This window comes from Natator depressus, chromosome 3 (assembly GCF_965152275.1).
Source record: "Natator depressus isolate rNatDep1 chromosome 3, rNatDep2.hap1, whole genome shotgun sequence".
In the NCBI taxonomy this organism is placed as follows: domain Eukaryota; kingdom Metazoa; phylum Chordata; order Testudines; family Cheloniidae; genus Natator; species Natator depressus.
In genome coordinates, this window is record NC_134236.1 from 84,021,939 (window position 1) to 84,037,553 (window position 15,615).

Consider the following 15,615-nt stretch of genomic DNA (forward strand, 5'->3'; position numbering starts at 1 on the left):
AGATACAGAAGTTGTAGATACAGTGAGAAATCCTTTCAGAAGTACAGAATCTGGTGAAGTCCACAGTGAACTAGAGGCAATAGAAGGGAGATGCATCAAATTACCCACAATGATCAGTGTGGTTCGAGACTGCACTTTGTTAGCTGGTAACTTAAATATGTGAATTTATGAAGCCAGATTCTCTTGCATTGACTGTGTTATAGTATGTGACCAAATGATGTTGTTATATAAATAGTCTTCATAGGCTACAGGATTTTTTTTTTCTTTTTAGCATGCAAACAAGTTTTTAGTCTTTGAAGAAATTAGCTTTGTTATGCAATGGTCCTTTGACAGAAGCTCAAAATATAATTTTAAAAATGCCTGTAACCATAATATTTACTTGTGCTTCAGGAACTTTATGTAGTGGTTATAGCAGAGGTCTGTGACTTAAGACACACTTCTGACCCAGCTAATCTATTCTTACTCTACCTGAGGCCACAGAATGGCAGATGATTCGGCCAAGAAACTTGTATAAGATGTATAATTTGTATAAGATGTTTAGCGATCTCTGCTCACAATCTGGAGAAAGAACAGGAATAATAAAAGCAAAGAACAGTGATGAACTTCCAAACCTTTGTAAGGAGCAAATCAAGAGATGTGATAAGCACTTTTGTATTTCTTAAAATGTCCAGAGCACAGTGTAAAATCTGAATACAGTTCTTTGTATTGAACTTGCTACTATTTGAATAAATTTCACACACTCAGTAGCGGCAACAAAAGCAATGATCTTATTGTTTCTATGGTCATAACTAAAACCAGGAATTAGTAACACTGAGGGGAAAATAGCATTAGAAATGTGGAAGAATTGTTCCAAAATCTAAGATAAATGTTAAGACTATAATAACTTTAGAGGAATAACATTTTTTTATAATTTTTTTCCATTTGAATTGGCTGCTACGAGTATATGTAGACCGTGCCAAACTCTGTTATGTTACTGGGGTAAATCCAGGGCAACTCTCTTAGAGACATAACTGTTATACCCCACTGTAAATGAGAGCAGATTTTGGCTTTACGGTAGTATGCAAATAGTAAGTTCGATCCAAATTTGATCTATTAGGTGTTATAATAATAATAATAAAATGAATAATAAATTATATTCATAAGTCCCCCAAGGAGGCAGGGAAGTATTATTAAACTTAATTTTACAGATAAGGAAATTGAGACATAGAGACATTAAGTGACTGGCCCAAGCTCACATTCAACTAGTAAATCTGTGACAAGGTTGAAGTTGAAACCTTTTCTACACAATTACATTAGTGTTCACCAATACTGCTATGTACTACCACTATATATGTAGTGCTTTATTAAGAATTTTTAAATTCTGTATAAATGTGTTTTCCCAGAGGTTAGTTCTTTTCTAAAACTGACTCTATACATGGCATAAGCATGTGTACATTAAAAGTTTTTCCTTTTCTTTTTTCTTTAAACAATAAGATTCACTGAAGAGTACACACTGTGGAGTGCAACAGTTGTGTGTTTTATGAAGGTTTATAGCTTTTATTTTCTCTTTTGTAGCACCATAAAATCCCATTTGGTTTGATGTGACAATAAAATGTTTGTTTAAAACAATACAGTAGGTAGAAGCTGCTCAGACAACTGCTTATCCTGTTTTCTGTTGATCTTTATGGAAAAATAAAGTGTATAGTTCATATTGCTGACCAGACAGTTCCGTTTAATGAGAAGGTATTATATGTCTAGAGATTTGCTGACTGAAACCATGTTAAATAGATAGTCTTTATGTCTTTTTAGCCTATATGCAACTTTAAAAACTCATTTTAGAATTAGGAAAATCTGAGGATTTCTTCCTGTATTTGCTTTAGTATTAATGACCTGAATTTGAAATTTTCAAGACATCTCTATTCAAAGTAACAATTATGCATAGTCGCCTATATGACTCTAGTATTTTAATACTCTTATCTCAGAGGAGAATCTGACAAAGATCCTTAAAATATGCAATAACCAGTTCACTCCATTTTCATTGCTAGAAACTGTGTGTAGTATTTTATGATGTAAGCTCTTCAAAATAGATTTGGATCACCTGAAAATATTTTGGCTTCTCCATAAACTGAAGACCCGTGTTTGGCTTTTGTGTTTGGCTTTTGTGCTTTTGGATGCAGATTGTGTCCTGCCTGTTACATGTTAACTCTTTAATCTTTACATCAAAGAGATTGGTTTTTTTTAATTTACTGGTCACCATTTTAATTTGCTGCTAAAACTGTTACATGCAGTTGCTACCAAAATATAATTATGTATTGAGTGGGGGGCTATATTAATTTGCTCTTGATCAAATAGGACGTCTTCAGAAGATCCAGATGTCGATTTCCACAAAACATCATAAATTCTGTGTCTAATAAATATGTTAAGTATACATAAGTATTTTACATATGTATTAAATAGGCATCTTTGGCTCAAGCTTAAAATCATTTGTATCAGTGTGTGTGCATGCAAATTTTTAAAACCTTTTTTTAGTGGGAATGTTATTTGTTGCAGTACCTCCTTGGACTGTTTTTTTCTCAGCCCTGGTCTCCACTGGGGGCGGGGGAGGGATCGAGCTAAGTTACTCAACTTCAGCTACGTGAATAACGTAGCTGAAGTTGACATACTTGGATCGACTTACCGTGGTGTCTTCACTGCAGTGAGTCGACTGCTGCCGCTCCCCCGTCAACTCTGCCTGCGCCTCTTGCGGCGCTGGATTACAGGAGTCGACGAGAGCACACTCGGGGATCGATCGCTGCCCGCCGATCCAGCGGGTAGTGAAGACATACCTTCACTTATCTCATTTTTAAGCCAGAGTAGATAAGTTCAGTACTTTATAAGGGGGACTTCCAAGGAAAACGTATACAATAAGGCTAAATTACAGTCTGAGTAATTGTGTGTTGCCTATCTAAAATCCCACTTCCTGTCGTAACCTGTCATATATGTGTGTATTCCTTAAGTGATTGCTGCATTTCATGCAAATTGACTGCATTTTATTGGAGTATGAAATTATTCTGGTATGTACAGTGAGTGAGGCAAGCAAGATTTGGCCAAGAGATTGTAAAAATCATGATAAAATGGCATTAAGAATGTTGATTATTAAATAATGCAGAAAATACCACAAACTAATAATGCTAAGTACCTGACTTAAAATGGGGTTAAACATTAAGGGGTCTGTTGTTCTTTATATGAACACGCTTGTGTGGGGCACAAACTCAAGTGTGGGGGAGTGCTGAGCCTCATCACTCCGCTAGGAGCTCTGAGAAGCATTGTACAAAGCCCCTGAGAACCCTCCAGTGTGAAAAATAAATGACCACTGCTGTACAGCACTGTGTGGCATGCACTCCCTTCTGAGACTAACCAGCACTACTAAATTATGCAGGAGGGGTTAGTGGCATGTCTCCCCCCGGCTCCCCTTGCACCTACAATGAAGGATAATCTGGCCTTTAAAAGAAGAAAGTTGCATGAGCGGCACAAGACAAATATTGATCTTCTTTTTTTAAACATTTATTTTAATCTATATAATTTAAATACATGTCATACACATCCCAAACTAGAGATGCTTACTCCATACATGCTTCTAGAAGTCCTAACTGCTTTATTGTTACCAGTTCCCAAGATGGTTTCGGTGACATCTGAACTTATTAAATTTTCAAAAGCACATGGAATTCATAATAGACAATTACATATTCTTTCTACAGGTGACAGCTACTTTGCGAAACTTGGTTGACTTACCTCTTTCAAGATGCCAGCTCCTATATAGCGGTGCAGTTTCAGAGCTCTGGGTGGTGCTGGAGCAGTGTATGAATGATAAGGATATATGTACCAATATTATCAGGATATTCAGGTATGTATGCAACACTGTTTCGATCATCAAACCCCCCCAATCTCTTGAGGTCTGGTCCTGCACCCACTGAAGTCAATAGTATCATGGAGGTCTCTGGAAGTTACGGATTCCATGACTTCCATGATCTTCGTGACATAAACGTAGCCTTAGCCCATGGCCTTACAAACATGAATTTATTTTCCCTTTTAAAAAAAATATTTTGTACCACTGTCATGTTAATCTCTGTGGGCCAAATTTAGATTTTATTGTTTAAGATGCCATTTCCTGTCCTTTAAAGAGAAAGAAATTGTTTTTATTGTTAGTAATTTATTTTAATATTTGTTTTTAAAATGGACAAAAGTTATCTTCTGGTGTTTACAGCTCAAACCTTACAGCAGGGATTGGATTTGCATATGCACAAAAATATGTGAGACGCAGGGACATTATTACTTCAGTCATCACAGAACACTCTAGGAGATTAGGTGTCGGAGATGGGGCCCTCCTTGTGCAGGTGAAGGACTTCTGGTTAGTTTCCCCAGAAGAATCTCATTGTTGCCCAGGGAGTTCAATGGCCATTCCCCAAGAAGATGTGGTACTTGCTAGGGAAATCTGCCAGAGTGGGTCACCTCTAGGGTATGTCTCCACTGCAGAATAAGTCCAGGGTTTGAACTCAGGTTCAAGCCTAACTCCCCTTCCGTCTTCGCACAAATCATGCTAACCCAGGACTTGGACATAGGGCCCCAGGACCCCATGGTGGTGAAGGTTCCAAATTTGAGTCAAGCTGGGACCAGGGACTCAAGTACTGTTGCTTTGCAATGTAGACACAGCCACACTGAACTTGTGTTCTGGGAGTCTGCCAAAAGCTTCCCACAGTCCCGCGGCCAACTTTCTTTGTCCTTTAGACAGACAAGTTTGTTGCACGCTCAAGTTTTCCCACATTGCACCATGAACAAAGGCCTAGAGCAGTCACATTTTGGGAGGGCACTAGAAAGTGTGGAATATGGGTCTTTGGAATTGGGCTCGCATAATGCAGTGTAGATGCTGGGCTCCAGGGTTCAACAATGCCTAACCTAGGGTTACAAATGAGTGTAGACACTCTAGCCGTAGGTCAACAAACCAAGGGACCAAACTCAAGTTCCACTAATTCTGGGCTTACATTGCAGCGTAGACATATCCCTAGAAAGTACCTTGTTGTATGTATGAATAGCCCTTTGGGCCTCATCTTCATGAGGAAATGAAGATGTTCTCTTAACTCAAGTTAGGTAACTCTAGGTAAAATTCTAGTGAAGTCAGTGTAGTTTGTATTTTTGACACAAGTTAGCAGGTAGAGTATAGTTTTCACACAAGCCAATGCCTTGTCTTTAGTAGGATTTTACCTCAAATTGAGAACCCTTCAGGGTGGGTCTTCACTACCCGCCAGATCAACAGGTAGTGATCAATCTATCGCATCTCATCTAGACGCAATAAATCAATCTCCGAGCGCGCTCCCCGTCGACTCCGGAACTCCAGCTCATGAGAGGTGGAAGCGGAGTCAACGGGGGAGCGGCAGCGGTCGACTCGCCACCGTCCTCACAGGCAAGTAAGTCGACCTAAGATACGCCGACTTCAGCTGTGCCATTCGCATAGCTGAAGTTGCGTATCTTAGGTCAAACCTGCTCCTCCCACCCCCCCGTGAAGACAAGGCATTGAAGAGTTCTCTGTGTCCCAGCATAAATCTGGGCAGGGTTGATTGCAATACTGCAAATGCTGAATGGGGTGGGTAAGTAATTTGAGAATTTTGCAGGAGCTGGATAATAAGGTGTTGAGGAATTTTCAGGGAGTGGAAAGGATGTAGGTACGAGTAATTCTGGGTTTAGTTTTGAATTAAAAGTTTGCCTTTGCCTCTGTGCTGCTGTTGGCTGCAAGATTTACTGAAAAGCAATGTTTCCATTGGCTTAATTGCTCACTCCTATCCCCAACAACTATCCAGCCTCTGCTTTCTAGCTGGCAAAGGCACCAAGTCCTAAAGGGAGCATGCCACAGAGAGCAGCTGCTTCTAAGTTCTGCCCTGGTTTCCTTTTCAGCCTTTAAAACAGGCAGAGCGTGGTTCTTTATGGTTTGTGCAGGATGGTTTCCATAGGCTTCCTGGGCAGGGAAACCACAAAACACTTCTCAGCCCTAGTTCTGTATCAGTTTGCTCTTCTCTGTCTGTGTAATCTGGTTTCCAAAGATGAGTCAGTTCTGGGGTTTTGGTATGTTTTCTGTAGATTTACTTCTTCCAGGGAGAGGTTGTTTTCTTTGTAGCCTGGCAAGTTGCTAAGGCTGAGAAGACAGGAGCATTTCCTAGATTACATCTGTGATTCAGTATAGATCAGGGGTGGGCAAACTTTTTGGCCCGAGGGCCACATCTGGCTATAGAAATTGTATGGCGGGCAATGAATGTTCACGAAATTGGTGTTGGGGTGTGGGAGGGGGAGAGGGCTCTGGCTGGGGTTGTGGGCTCCGGAGTGGGGCCAGAAAAGAGGAGTTCATGGTGCGAGAGGGGGCTCCGGGCTGGGGCAGGGGGAGTGGAGTAGGTGTGTGGGGGGATGAGGGCTCCGGCTGGGAGTGCACGCTCTGGGGTGGGGCTGGGGATGAGGGGTTTGGGGTGCAGGAGGGTTCTCCGGGCTGGGATCGAGGGGTTCGGAGGGTGAGGGGGATCAGGACTGGGGCAGGGGGGTGGCGGCTAAGGGGTGCAGGCTTCAGGCAGTGCTTACCTGAAGTGGCTCCCAGAAGCAGCGGCATGTCCCCCCTCCAGCTCCTACACGAACGCACTGCCAGGCGGCTCTGCTGCATGCTGCCCCATCCGCAGGCACCACCCCTGCAGCTCCTATTGGCCTCAATTCCTGGCCAATGGGAGCTGCAGGGACAGTGCTTGGGGTGGGGGCAGTGTGGGGAGCGGAGCCCCCTGGCTGCCCCTAAGCATAGGAGCCGGTGGGGGGACATGCCGCTGCTTCCAGGAGCCACGCAGAGCAGCCCCCGACCCAAGCGTCGGAGTGGGGCAAGCCCCAGACCTCGCTCCCCAGCATGAGCTCGAGGGCTGGATTAAAACGGCTGGCGGGCCAGATGCGGCCCGCGGGCCATAGTTTGCCCATCCCTGGTATAGATGCAGAAATAGATTTGTCTTGTTTAGAGTATCTTAATTCTTCAGATATTTTCTTTAATTTGGTAATTACACACCCTGATTCCTCTCCTATTATCTGGATGCTCTGATGGTACTAAACCGCTATAAAACCAAATTAACCAGCTACCTGGAAATTGCATAAGTAGCGTAGAATATGGAACTAAATGCTGTTCTTTGTTTCCTCTAACATTATTAGTCTTACAGTTTATCTTTTCCCAATCTGTAACATAAAATTTAGCTAGGTTCTTTGTATAGAATTCATGTTTTCAAATCTGTTTTGATTATTCACTTGTCTGGGCCCATAAATATTATAACCTCTTGTAATCCTACTTGATTCTGCAGACATTTTCAGGTAGAATATTAACTGGAAGTAAAGGCTTAGCCAGTTAACCATATAGCAGTGATAACTGTAGGCCAAAGTATGCCCTCGCTCCTCTTTGAATCGTTAAGGTGATGGGTACAGAGAGAGAGCAGCCTGAGGAGCTATAACATTGGGTCAGATGCAGGAAGAGAATACCTTGAAGAGTGTTGGGAGGGTACGCCTCATCCCTGCTGGTTAAAGAATAGCACCGATGGAATTATATTGGGCACAAGCACGCATGCAGAAGAAATGAGGTCCTGTTCTTGTCTCCACCTGGCATCCCATGCTGTCTTGAGGCTAAAGGCCTCTGCTTAGTGCTTAAGGAATACTATTAGTATCGGCATTCGTGCCTGGGCTAGGCACATGTGTTGAGGAAGGCTCCTCACGCCCTCTCCTGTCCCTCATTGTACTGGCACAGGAATAGCTAGAATTTTGTTCATTGTTTGTGTCACACATACACAATAGTTGTTACTATATATTCATCGAAGTTCAGTGTCATTCTCTTATGTGACTGGCTGCCTGTACCTGTAGTAGAAGTACTAGTATTTCATTCTGTATGTTGGAAAAGGTTACTTTGAGACTTGAAAGTAGAATTAATATTTTTTATTTTGCAGAAGAAATAAAATGCTGTCATTTATATATATTTTATTTTTGTACCTTTATAGCAAACTTTCATCCTACAATGACTGCTGTGCAGCTCTGGCAGACTGCTCCAGGTGTTATGTTTTATTTTTAGCCCTTCTAAACAAACACCAAAAGAAGCAGGTCAGTATTTTCATCTCCTGCTTTTTATATTTTAATCCTGTGTGTCTCTGTTATTGTATGTGTGTAAGCCCATTTTCAGTGACCTACTTTCATGCACATTTACAAGATGATAATTTAAAACAGTTGACAGCATTTCTATATTAAGGAAATGGAATCATTTAGATTAAGAGGGCAGCACAGAGGACAGACAGTTGATTAATTTGTCTATCCTTAGCACACATGTAAGCTATCCTCTGAATACTTATATTTTTTCCAAGGTTTTAAGTAGTAATAATGTTTTTTAAAAAGCAAGTGGTTTATTGAATAGCAAAATTTTTTCCATATTTAAAATTGGTTAACTTTAAGAAACCCCACATTTCAATTGTGGAAAAAGCTACAACTTCTTTTTATCAAATATCCAAACAAGCTATCAAAGGGTACATGTACACTGCAATAAAAAACCTTGAGGCACTGAGTCTCAGACCTTAGGCTCACATCGATTGGTTTGAGGAGCTAAAAATTGCAGCATAGATGTTTTGGCTTGGGATGGAGCCTGGGCTCTGGGACCCTCCTGCCTTCCAGGGTTTCAGAACCAGGCCTCAGCCCAAGCCTGAACATCTACACTGACATTTTTAGCACCACAGTCAGAGCCCCGCAAGCCTGAATCAACTGACTGGAGCCAGCTGCACCCATACCAGGGGTCTTTTATTACAATTTAACCTACCCCCAAGTATGGATTCTTATTATGCCTGAAAAATATATAGTGCCTTCTACCAAAGCAACACAAGATTATTTGTAACAGATAGCTAGAAATAAAAGTATTTCGTAATTTTCATATCCGAAAGATTGGCTAGAATTATGAGAGTATCCTTTTTTATATGTTATAATAAATAACTGGTTCTTAAGTAAGCACAAAATGTTTGTTGCCTGAGAATGCTGAGATTTTTAACCTGTCATAGTTCTACTTTTAATAAATGGTTCTCATCCCATACATCAGCTTTGTTTTTGCATGTTAAGCACCATCTCTTCTTTATCAAAATATCACTTAGTAAGCAAATTAACTGTTTATTAAAACACGTTTATTACTGTGTTGTGATGATTTTGTGTGTATATTCAGAATGATTTCTCCTTACAGTGATTCTTATGCACACACCCAGAGCTATTTGTACTAGTGTACTGCCGACAGACCCCGGTCATTGGGATCGAACCTGGGAACTCTGGAGTTAAAAACATGATCCTCTACTGCATGAGCTAAAAGTCATATGGCCCTTAGCTAAGGCTGTAACAGACTCATTAATCTCTGTAAGTGGTCTTGATGCCACTAGAGGGGACAGAGCACCACACCCAGAGGGTGTGTGGGTTACAGTAAGTTACTGAAGGCCGACACTGGCAGAGAGGGGGCCTGAATGATCTAACAGATCACTTTCCTCTCTAATATTTATAGTATTTTAAACATTAGAGCTGTGAGCGTGCATGCAAGTTTTTGAAGTGCAGTTGGCATCACTACAATGTATAATACTGAGAGTTAGTGAATTTATAGATCAGCTTTTATCTGTTTAAAAAACAAACAAACCTCACAACCTAGCAAAAACTGTCTGGAAGGATGAACAATGAGAGTACCAATGGATCAATCACAGTATTGCCAGTCCCAAGCATTCAAAATAATGAGGCAGGTCTCAAAAAAATCATAAAGATTGGCTTAAATGTGTGAGATTTTTAAAAAAAAAACATATTCTTTGGGGTTTTTTTGTCTCTTGGTTTCTGGGGCTTTAGTATACACCTGGGTTGGGGTGTCAAGCTTTTCTCTGCAACCATGAGAGCTAGAAACTTACTTTAAAAAATAAAAAAGAATGGTGAGAGTCATTCTCAAACAAGTAATCAAATACTTTCAAGGAGCTGTGACTTTCAGAAAAACACCAAATGTCATGATGACTTGGGATTAAAAATGTGAGAGCTGGAAACACCGCAGTTATTGAGCCTGCTGAGCAGCTTGTCCTTATCACTTGACTGCTCTGAGAAGATAGGGAGGGTTTGTTAGGAGAGTTAAATTGCCAAGATTCACATAACTGCATGTGTTGTCATCTCACATAAGAAGGGAAATATGTGTGAGTTGGCAAGATGGATCTTCAGGCGTGGGCAGGGGAGCTCAGCAGTCCCATTTTTAGAGACGTAACTGACCTGGTTCTCCTTGGTGCCTTCTCCACAGCTGTTTTTGGAGTTTGTTGGAGAGCCTTTGTTGGCTCTGTACCTCTCAAATGTCATGCACAATGGGCTGCCACGGATGCTTATCTTGGGACCCAATATCCCGTAATGTTGTGCCACATGTACTTTCCCCAAGCTCCCAGCTGTCATTGGAATAGTGTTCGAGGCTGTTTCTCACCTTTTCTTCAGAGCTATTTGGAAAGGCAGCTGAGCACAGTTCCTCCGTTCAAGCTCCCCTACCTCTCACATGTACTTCTTGAGCTGCAGCTATGTGAAGCATAGCTTTCTCCTCCAGCTGAGCTTGCTGCTGATGGTGATGTCATTAGCCGCAGGGAGGCCCTCTTTTAAAACAGGAAGAAAGCATATAAATGGGGTGACGATTTCCATACAATGACGTGTGTGTGTAAATATAATTAGAGACTAATCTTGATCTTGCATATTCTCCACCCCACCCTTTTTTTCCCCCCAGTTGAAATTATTGGATCGTCTTTACGAATAGTTTCAGGTTGGCCAAAACAGCATTTATTAGTAAACAAACTATACGTCCAGAAAAATTTGCACAGGTCTAGAGAGGCACTGTCACGGTTACCCGACTATCTGTCCCTGGACCCCTGACTGCTCTCTCTGAGTGTACCCCTCCAGATGCCAGGCCTCCTCCTTTCACCTTTCTCGGAGTAGAATCTCTCAATTCTCCCACTCTTAGACCAGATCCCTGGGCTACAGTGTCCTGTGAGTACTTAGCAGGGCTGACTGTGATCAGACCCTACAGGTCTCTCCTTTGGGGATGTGACCAGTGGTTAATGCAAAGTGACCAGACAGCCTTCTCCAAATCAAGGTGTTGCTTAATTTTAGCAGTAGGAACATAGCTCCCTGCAACAGAGAGAGGGTTTGAACACTCAAAGCTGGTTATAGGCCTGTTTCACTTACTACCCCCTGAATGGTAACCAAGTAGCCCAACTTAGTCAGACCCTCCTGTAGGGTCTGTCTTGTTTCCCTCTGCTCTGCTCTGCTTGAGCAACCCCTGACAACTACCTCACCCCAGATCTCTAGAATCACTTTTTAACTGTTTAGTGTCCTTTTGATTTTATGTTCCAGCCTTGGTAGGACAACTGTGGAACTCTTAGCTGGAGCCTCTAAGTGGGATCTTTACAGTTAAATACTCTGTCATAGCATCAGAGTTTAAGGACAGAAGGGACCGCCAGATCATCTAGTCTGATATCACAGTCCTGGATATCACAGGCCACCAACATCACCCAGCAGCCATACACTAAACCCAGCAACCAAAATTAGACCAAAGTATAACAGTGCTCAGGAGACTAGATTATTATGTCGCATAGACAGAACAGGAGGGACTGAGGTGGACCAGTGCCCATGGTTCCACAATGGCAGGTAGATGATTAAGTCCTGCATCTTGGCAGGGGGTTAGACTAGATGACCCTTGTGGTCTTCCAACCCTATGATTCTAAGTAAGAGGTACTCGGATAATCCTGGCAAGTGACCCCCACCCACACACTGCAGAGGAGGGTGAAAACCCTCCAAGGTCACTGCCAACCTGACCTGGGGGGAAGTTCCTTTCCAGCCTTACACATGGTGATCTGTTAGATCCTGAGCATGTGAACAAGAACCAGCAAGCCAAGCATCTGAGAGAGAGACTGCTTAGTGCCACATCAGAGCCCGAACTCTGGCCCTCTCTGTCCAATGTCCCTGTCCCTCCCTGTCTTGTCTCCTGATGTATTTGTCAGGAGCTGACTTACCTGCACGAACTGTCTGGCCTTCCTGGCCATTTTTCTAACCGCCTGCTATTAAACTGAACCAACCTATGCATTCAACTCTCATTATAGCTACCCAGTACCTATTCCTTACAACAACCAACCTTATAAAATTATATAGTATTCCTAGATTAATACAAGCAGTCCTATGTTTTTCACAAGGGTTGCTAATGCCACAGCTGAATTTATAAAAGTGCCTATCCAATACCCTGAGACCATTATTGGCATCTCCTCTGCTTTGAGACATCTCAATCCTACAAGATATTGATTAAAAAAATCTTTTTCTGTTACTTTGTCTTCAGCTGTTGTTTTTTTCACTGATGAGTTTCAATAGATGTATATGGATTCTCTATTTTTAAAAATTATTTTGGGTTAACATAACTTTTTCTCCTCGATCCATATGTTTGATCATTTTAGGCTTTTTGTTTAAGCTCCCTTTTTTAATACAGTAGTGACAGAGATCCTTCAAAAACATAAATTTATGTTAACCCTTCCCCCCAACCCCCCAGCATACCAGTGTAATAAGTGATTATGATGGTTGGTCATTACAGAGCCAAGAACTCTTAAGATTTTCTCCTGAGGGTGGGGTGTGTGTGTGTGTGTGTGTGTGTATATATATATATAGTTCTAGAAATATATGATAAATAATTCATGTTTGATTCTCTCTTGTATTATTAATTTTTGCTTAGAGAAAAGATCTTCCTGGGACAAATGTTCTGAAAAATCTCAAGGGAATTTTCATGGTGATTAATCTAAACAGCCACAGAGGGTCAGCCTTTCCCCACAGCATGATGGTTTATAACATGCCTGGCTAACAACATGCATAACTTCAAATTTTTAAATTGTGATAATTGTTTTTTCTCTAAAGAGATGTAATAGAACGAGTCTAAATATATACTTTAGACCAGGGGTTCTCAACCTTTTTCTTTCTGACCGCCTCCCCCAGCATGCTATAAAAACTCCATGGCCCACCTGTGCCACAACAACTGTTTTTCTGCATATAAAAGCCTGGGCCAGCGTTAGGGGGTAGCAATCAGGGCAGTTGCCCGGGGCCCATGCCACAGGGCCCTGTGAAAATAAGTTGCTCAGGCTTCGGCTTCTGCCCTGGGTGATGTGGCTTGGAGCCCAGGCTTCAGCCCTAGGTGGTGGGGCTTCAGCTTTCTGCCCTGGGCTTCAGCAAGTGTAATGCTGGCCCTGCTTGGCGTATCCCCTGAAACCTGCTTGTGCCCCCCTTCAGGGGCCTCTGGACCCTCCCTGTTTGAGAACTACTGCTGTAGGCACATGACTGGCTTAGAATATGTAGTGCTCAAAGATACGATCCAAACTGTCTCACCAGCTGGTGTCACATACCTACGTGTTGTTCAGGTATAATGGTTGGTAGCTGTAGCTAAGAGGGTGAATGCAACTGTTGGAGTATTCGCATGAATATAAGGGAGGTGTATATGTATACATCTGTATATGGTATTGGCGAGACCATTACTGGAATACTGTGTCCATTCTTCAATAAGTATGCTGAAAATTTGGAATGGGTTCAGAAAAGAGCTACAAGAATGATTAGAGATCTGGAAAACATGCCTTATATGAGAAGCTCAAGCTATTTAGTTTATTGAAGAGAAAGTTAAGAAATGACTTGTCTGATAGTAGGCAACTCTTTAATCTAGCAGAAAAGGCATAATGAGAGCCAGTGATTGGAAATGGAAATTAGACAAGTTCAGAAATAAGGTGCACATTTTTAAGTGCAACAGTAACTTTCATTTTGGGTCACTGATTATTTTTGGTTTTGTCCTTGAATTTTCACTTCTGGTATGTCGCTTCAAGATGTGTCCTGAATGTGTTTGGAAAAGTTTCCTCACAGCCTGACATGACTGCTGTTTGTTTGCCCTCTGGGCAGACTGTCAAGCCCAAAGGAGAGCACACTCATATCTTCTTTCAGAGAATACTTTACAAAGCGGAAGATCAGATTTTTTAGTGCTGGCAAAGTGAAGAGTAAATTTACCCTACTTTGTATCAAGTGCTTAAAGTGAATGTGGTCAAAAGGGGTCATAAGACCCAGCAAATAAAATTTTCAACAGCTTGAGCTGTGTTGTTGAGAGGTGCACGTTTTATCCCTGTCCAGGGCGGGGGGGAAACCCCTTGTGATTGGCGGCTTCCCACTTTCTGCCTTCTGGGGTGTAAGTAGTCAGTCAGAGCTTCTGCAAGAACCAGCAAAGTTCTTCTCCCCACCCCCACCCCAAGGAGGCAAAATCATTCCCACAGGAGGGAATGGGGGAGAAGAAAAATCCTACCGTCTGTAGGCAGCTCCATTCCTATTCCCCCATCTCCTCTGAGCAATGGGATTATTCCTCTGTTTCTCTTTCCTCCCCTCTCTCTCATTGAAACACCTGGCCTGGGAATGGGGAGAGAGGACCCTGCTGCAGCCTCTACACCAGCCCTGGTAGAGATGTGGGTGAAGGAGCTGCAGGGAGAGCAGAGGTGAGGTTGGGTGTGGCAAAACTAATATGGAGACTGGAGAGGGTGCAATTGATGGGAGACAGGCAGATATTATGTTGCTTTCATTTTTGTAGAATATTATAGACCATCCACTTTTTTCAGACCATTTTGAGTACTACTTGTATTGCAGGAGGGATTCACCCCTGTGGAGGACAGGCAAAATTACCACCACCCTCCATCAGCGTTTGCACTAGAAGAGGAAGAGCAAATTTAGTTTAAAGCCAGGAACACAATAGAGCCTTGTGGTGTAATCTGCGTTTTTGGCTTGCTACATTTTTCCCCTCAGAGCCTGATACAAATGTCAAACAAACCAAAAACTGGGCTTAGTCTCATGTCTGGTGATAGCACATCACATACTGCAGATTGAAAAAAATTATTGGGTCACTTGATAAAACATATTTAGGTCAAGATTATTTAGCCACTTGGCTTTCCCCTTTCTGCTTAATAAATCTGAACTTTTGAGGATCTTTTCATCATGAATTTCAGAAAAATGGCTTATGAAGTTTAGCATTACCAGTCGTCTTTAACCACAAAAGTCTAATATAGCTATTCTTTTTAGTTTCTAATGTAAATTTCAGTAAAATACTGGGGGTCTGCAAATACAAATACTAACCTTTGTTGCAAGTGCAATGTAGGGGATAGACTTTTAGACTTAACTGGACAAAAATATTTGTCCATCACCATTATTGTCAGCCAATTCAAAGTTAAGAGTTAATGAAGAGTATATGTACACTGTGCTTTGGCTCTTCCAAATGTGTGTACATATTTGGTGCTAGTGCACAATTACATATGTAAAGATGTCCTATCATCTGCCTATTAGATTGAACAAGAAAGAACTCATGGTATTCTGTCATCCCTTCCTGGAACTTAGAGAAAAGAAATATAGTTTAAGAACATAAGAACGGCCATAATGGGTCCGACCAGTCGTCCATCTCGCCCAGTATCCTGTCTTCCAGCAGTGGCCAATGATAAGTGCTTCAGAGGGAATGAACAGAACAGGCAATCATCAAGTGATCCGATCCCCTATCATCCACTCCACCATCTGCCAATCAGAGGCTAGGGACAC

The 15,615-nt window shown here is 41.9% G+C and overlaps 1 protein-coding gene across 1 annotated transcript in view; it reads left to right on the forward strand.

The window, feature by feature from the left end:
* ARMC2 (armadillo repeat containing 2) overlaps nucleotides 1–15,615 on the forward strand; it is a 119,758-nt gene that overhangs the window by 72,471 nt on the left and 31,672 nt on the right. Inside the window, exons 11-12 of the mRNA XM_074948204.1 lie at nucleotides 3,717–3,862; nucleotides 8,010–8,109. Coding sequence (XP_074804305.1) covers nucleotides 3,717–3,862; nucleotides 8,010–8,109 — 246 coding nt within the window. The remainder of the gene's footprint in view (nucleotides 1–3,716; nucleotides 3,863–8,009; nucleotides 8,110–15,615) is intronic.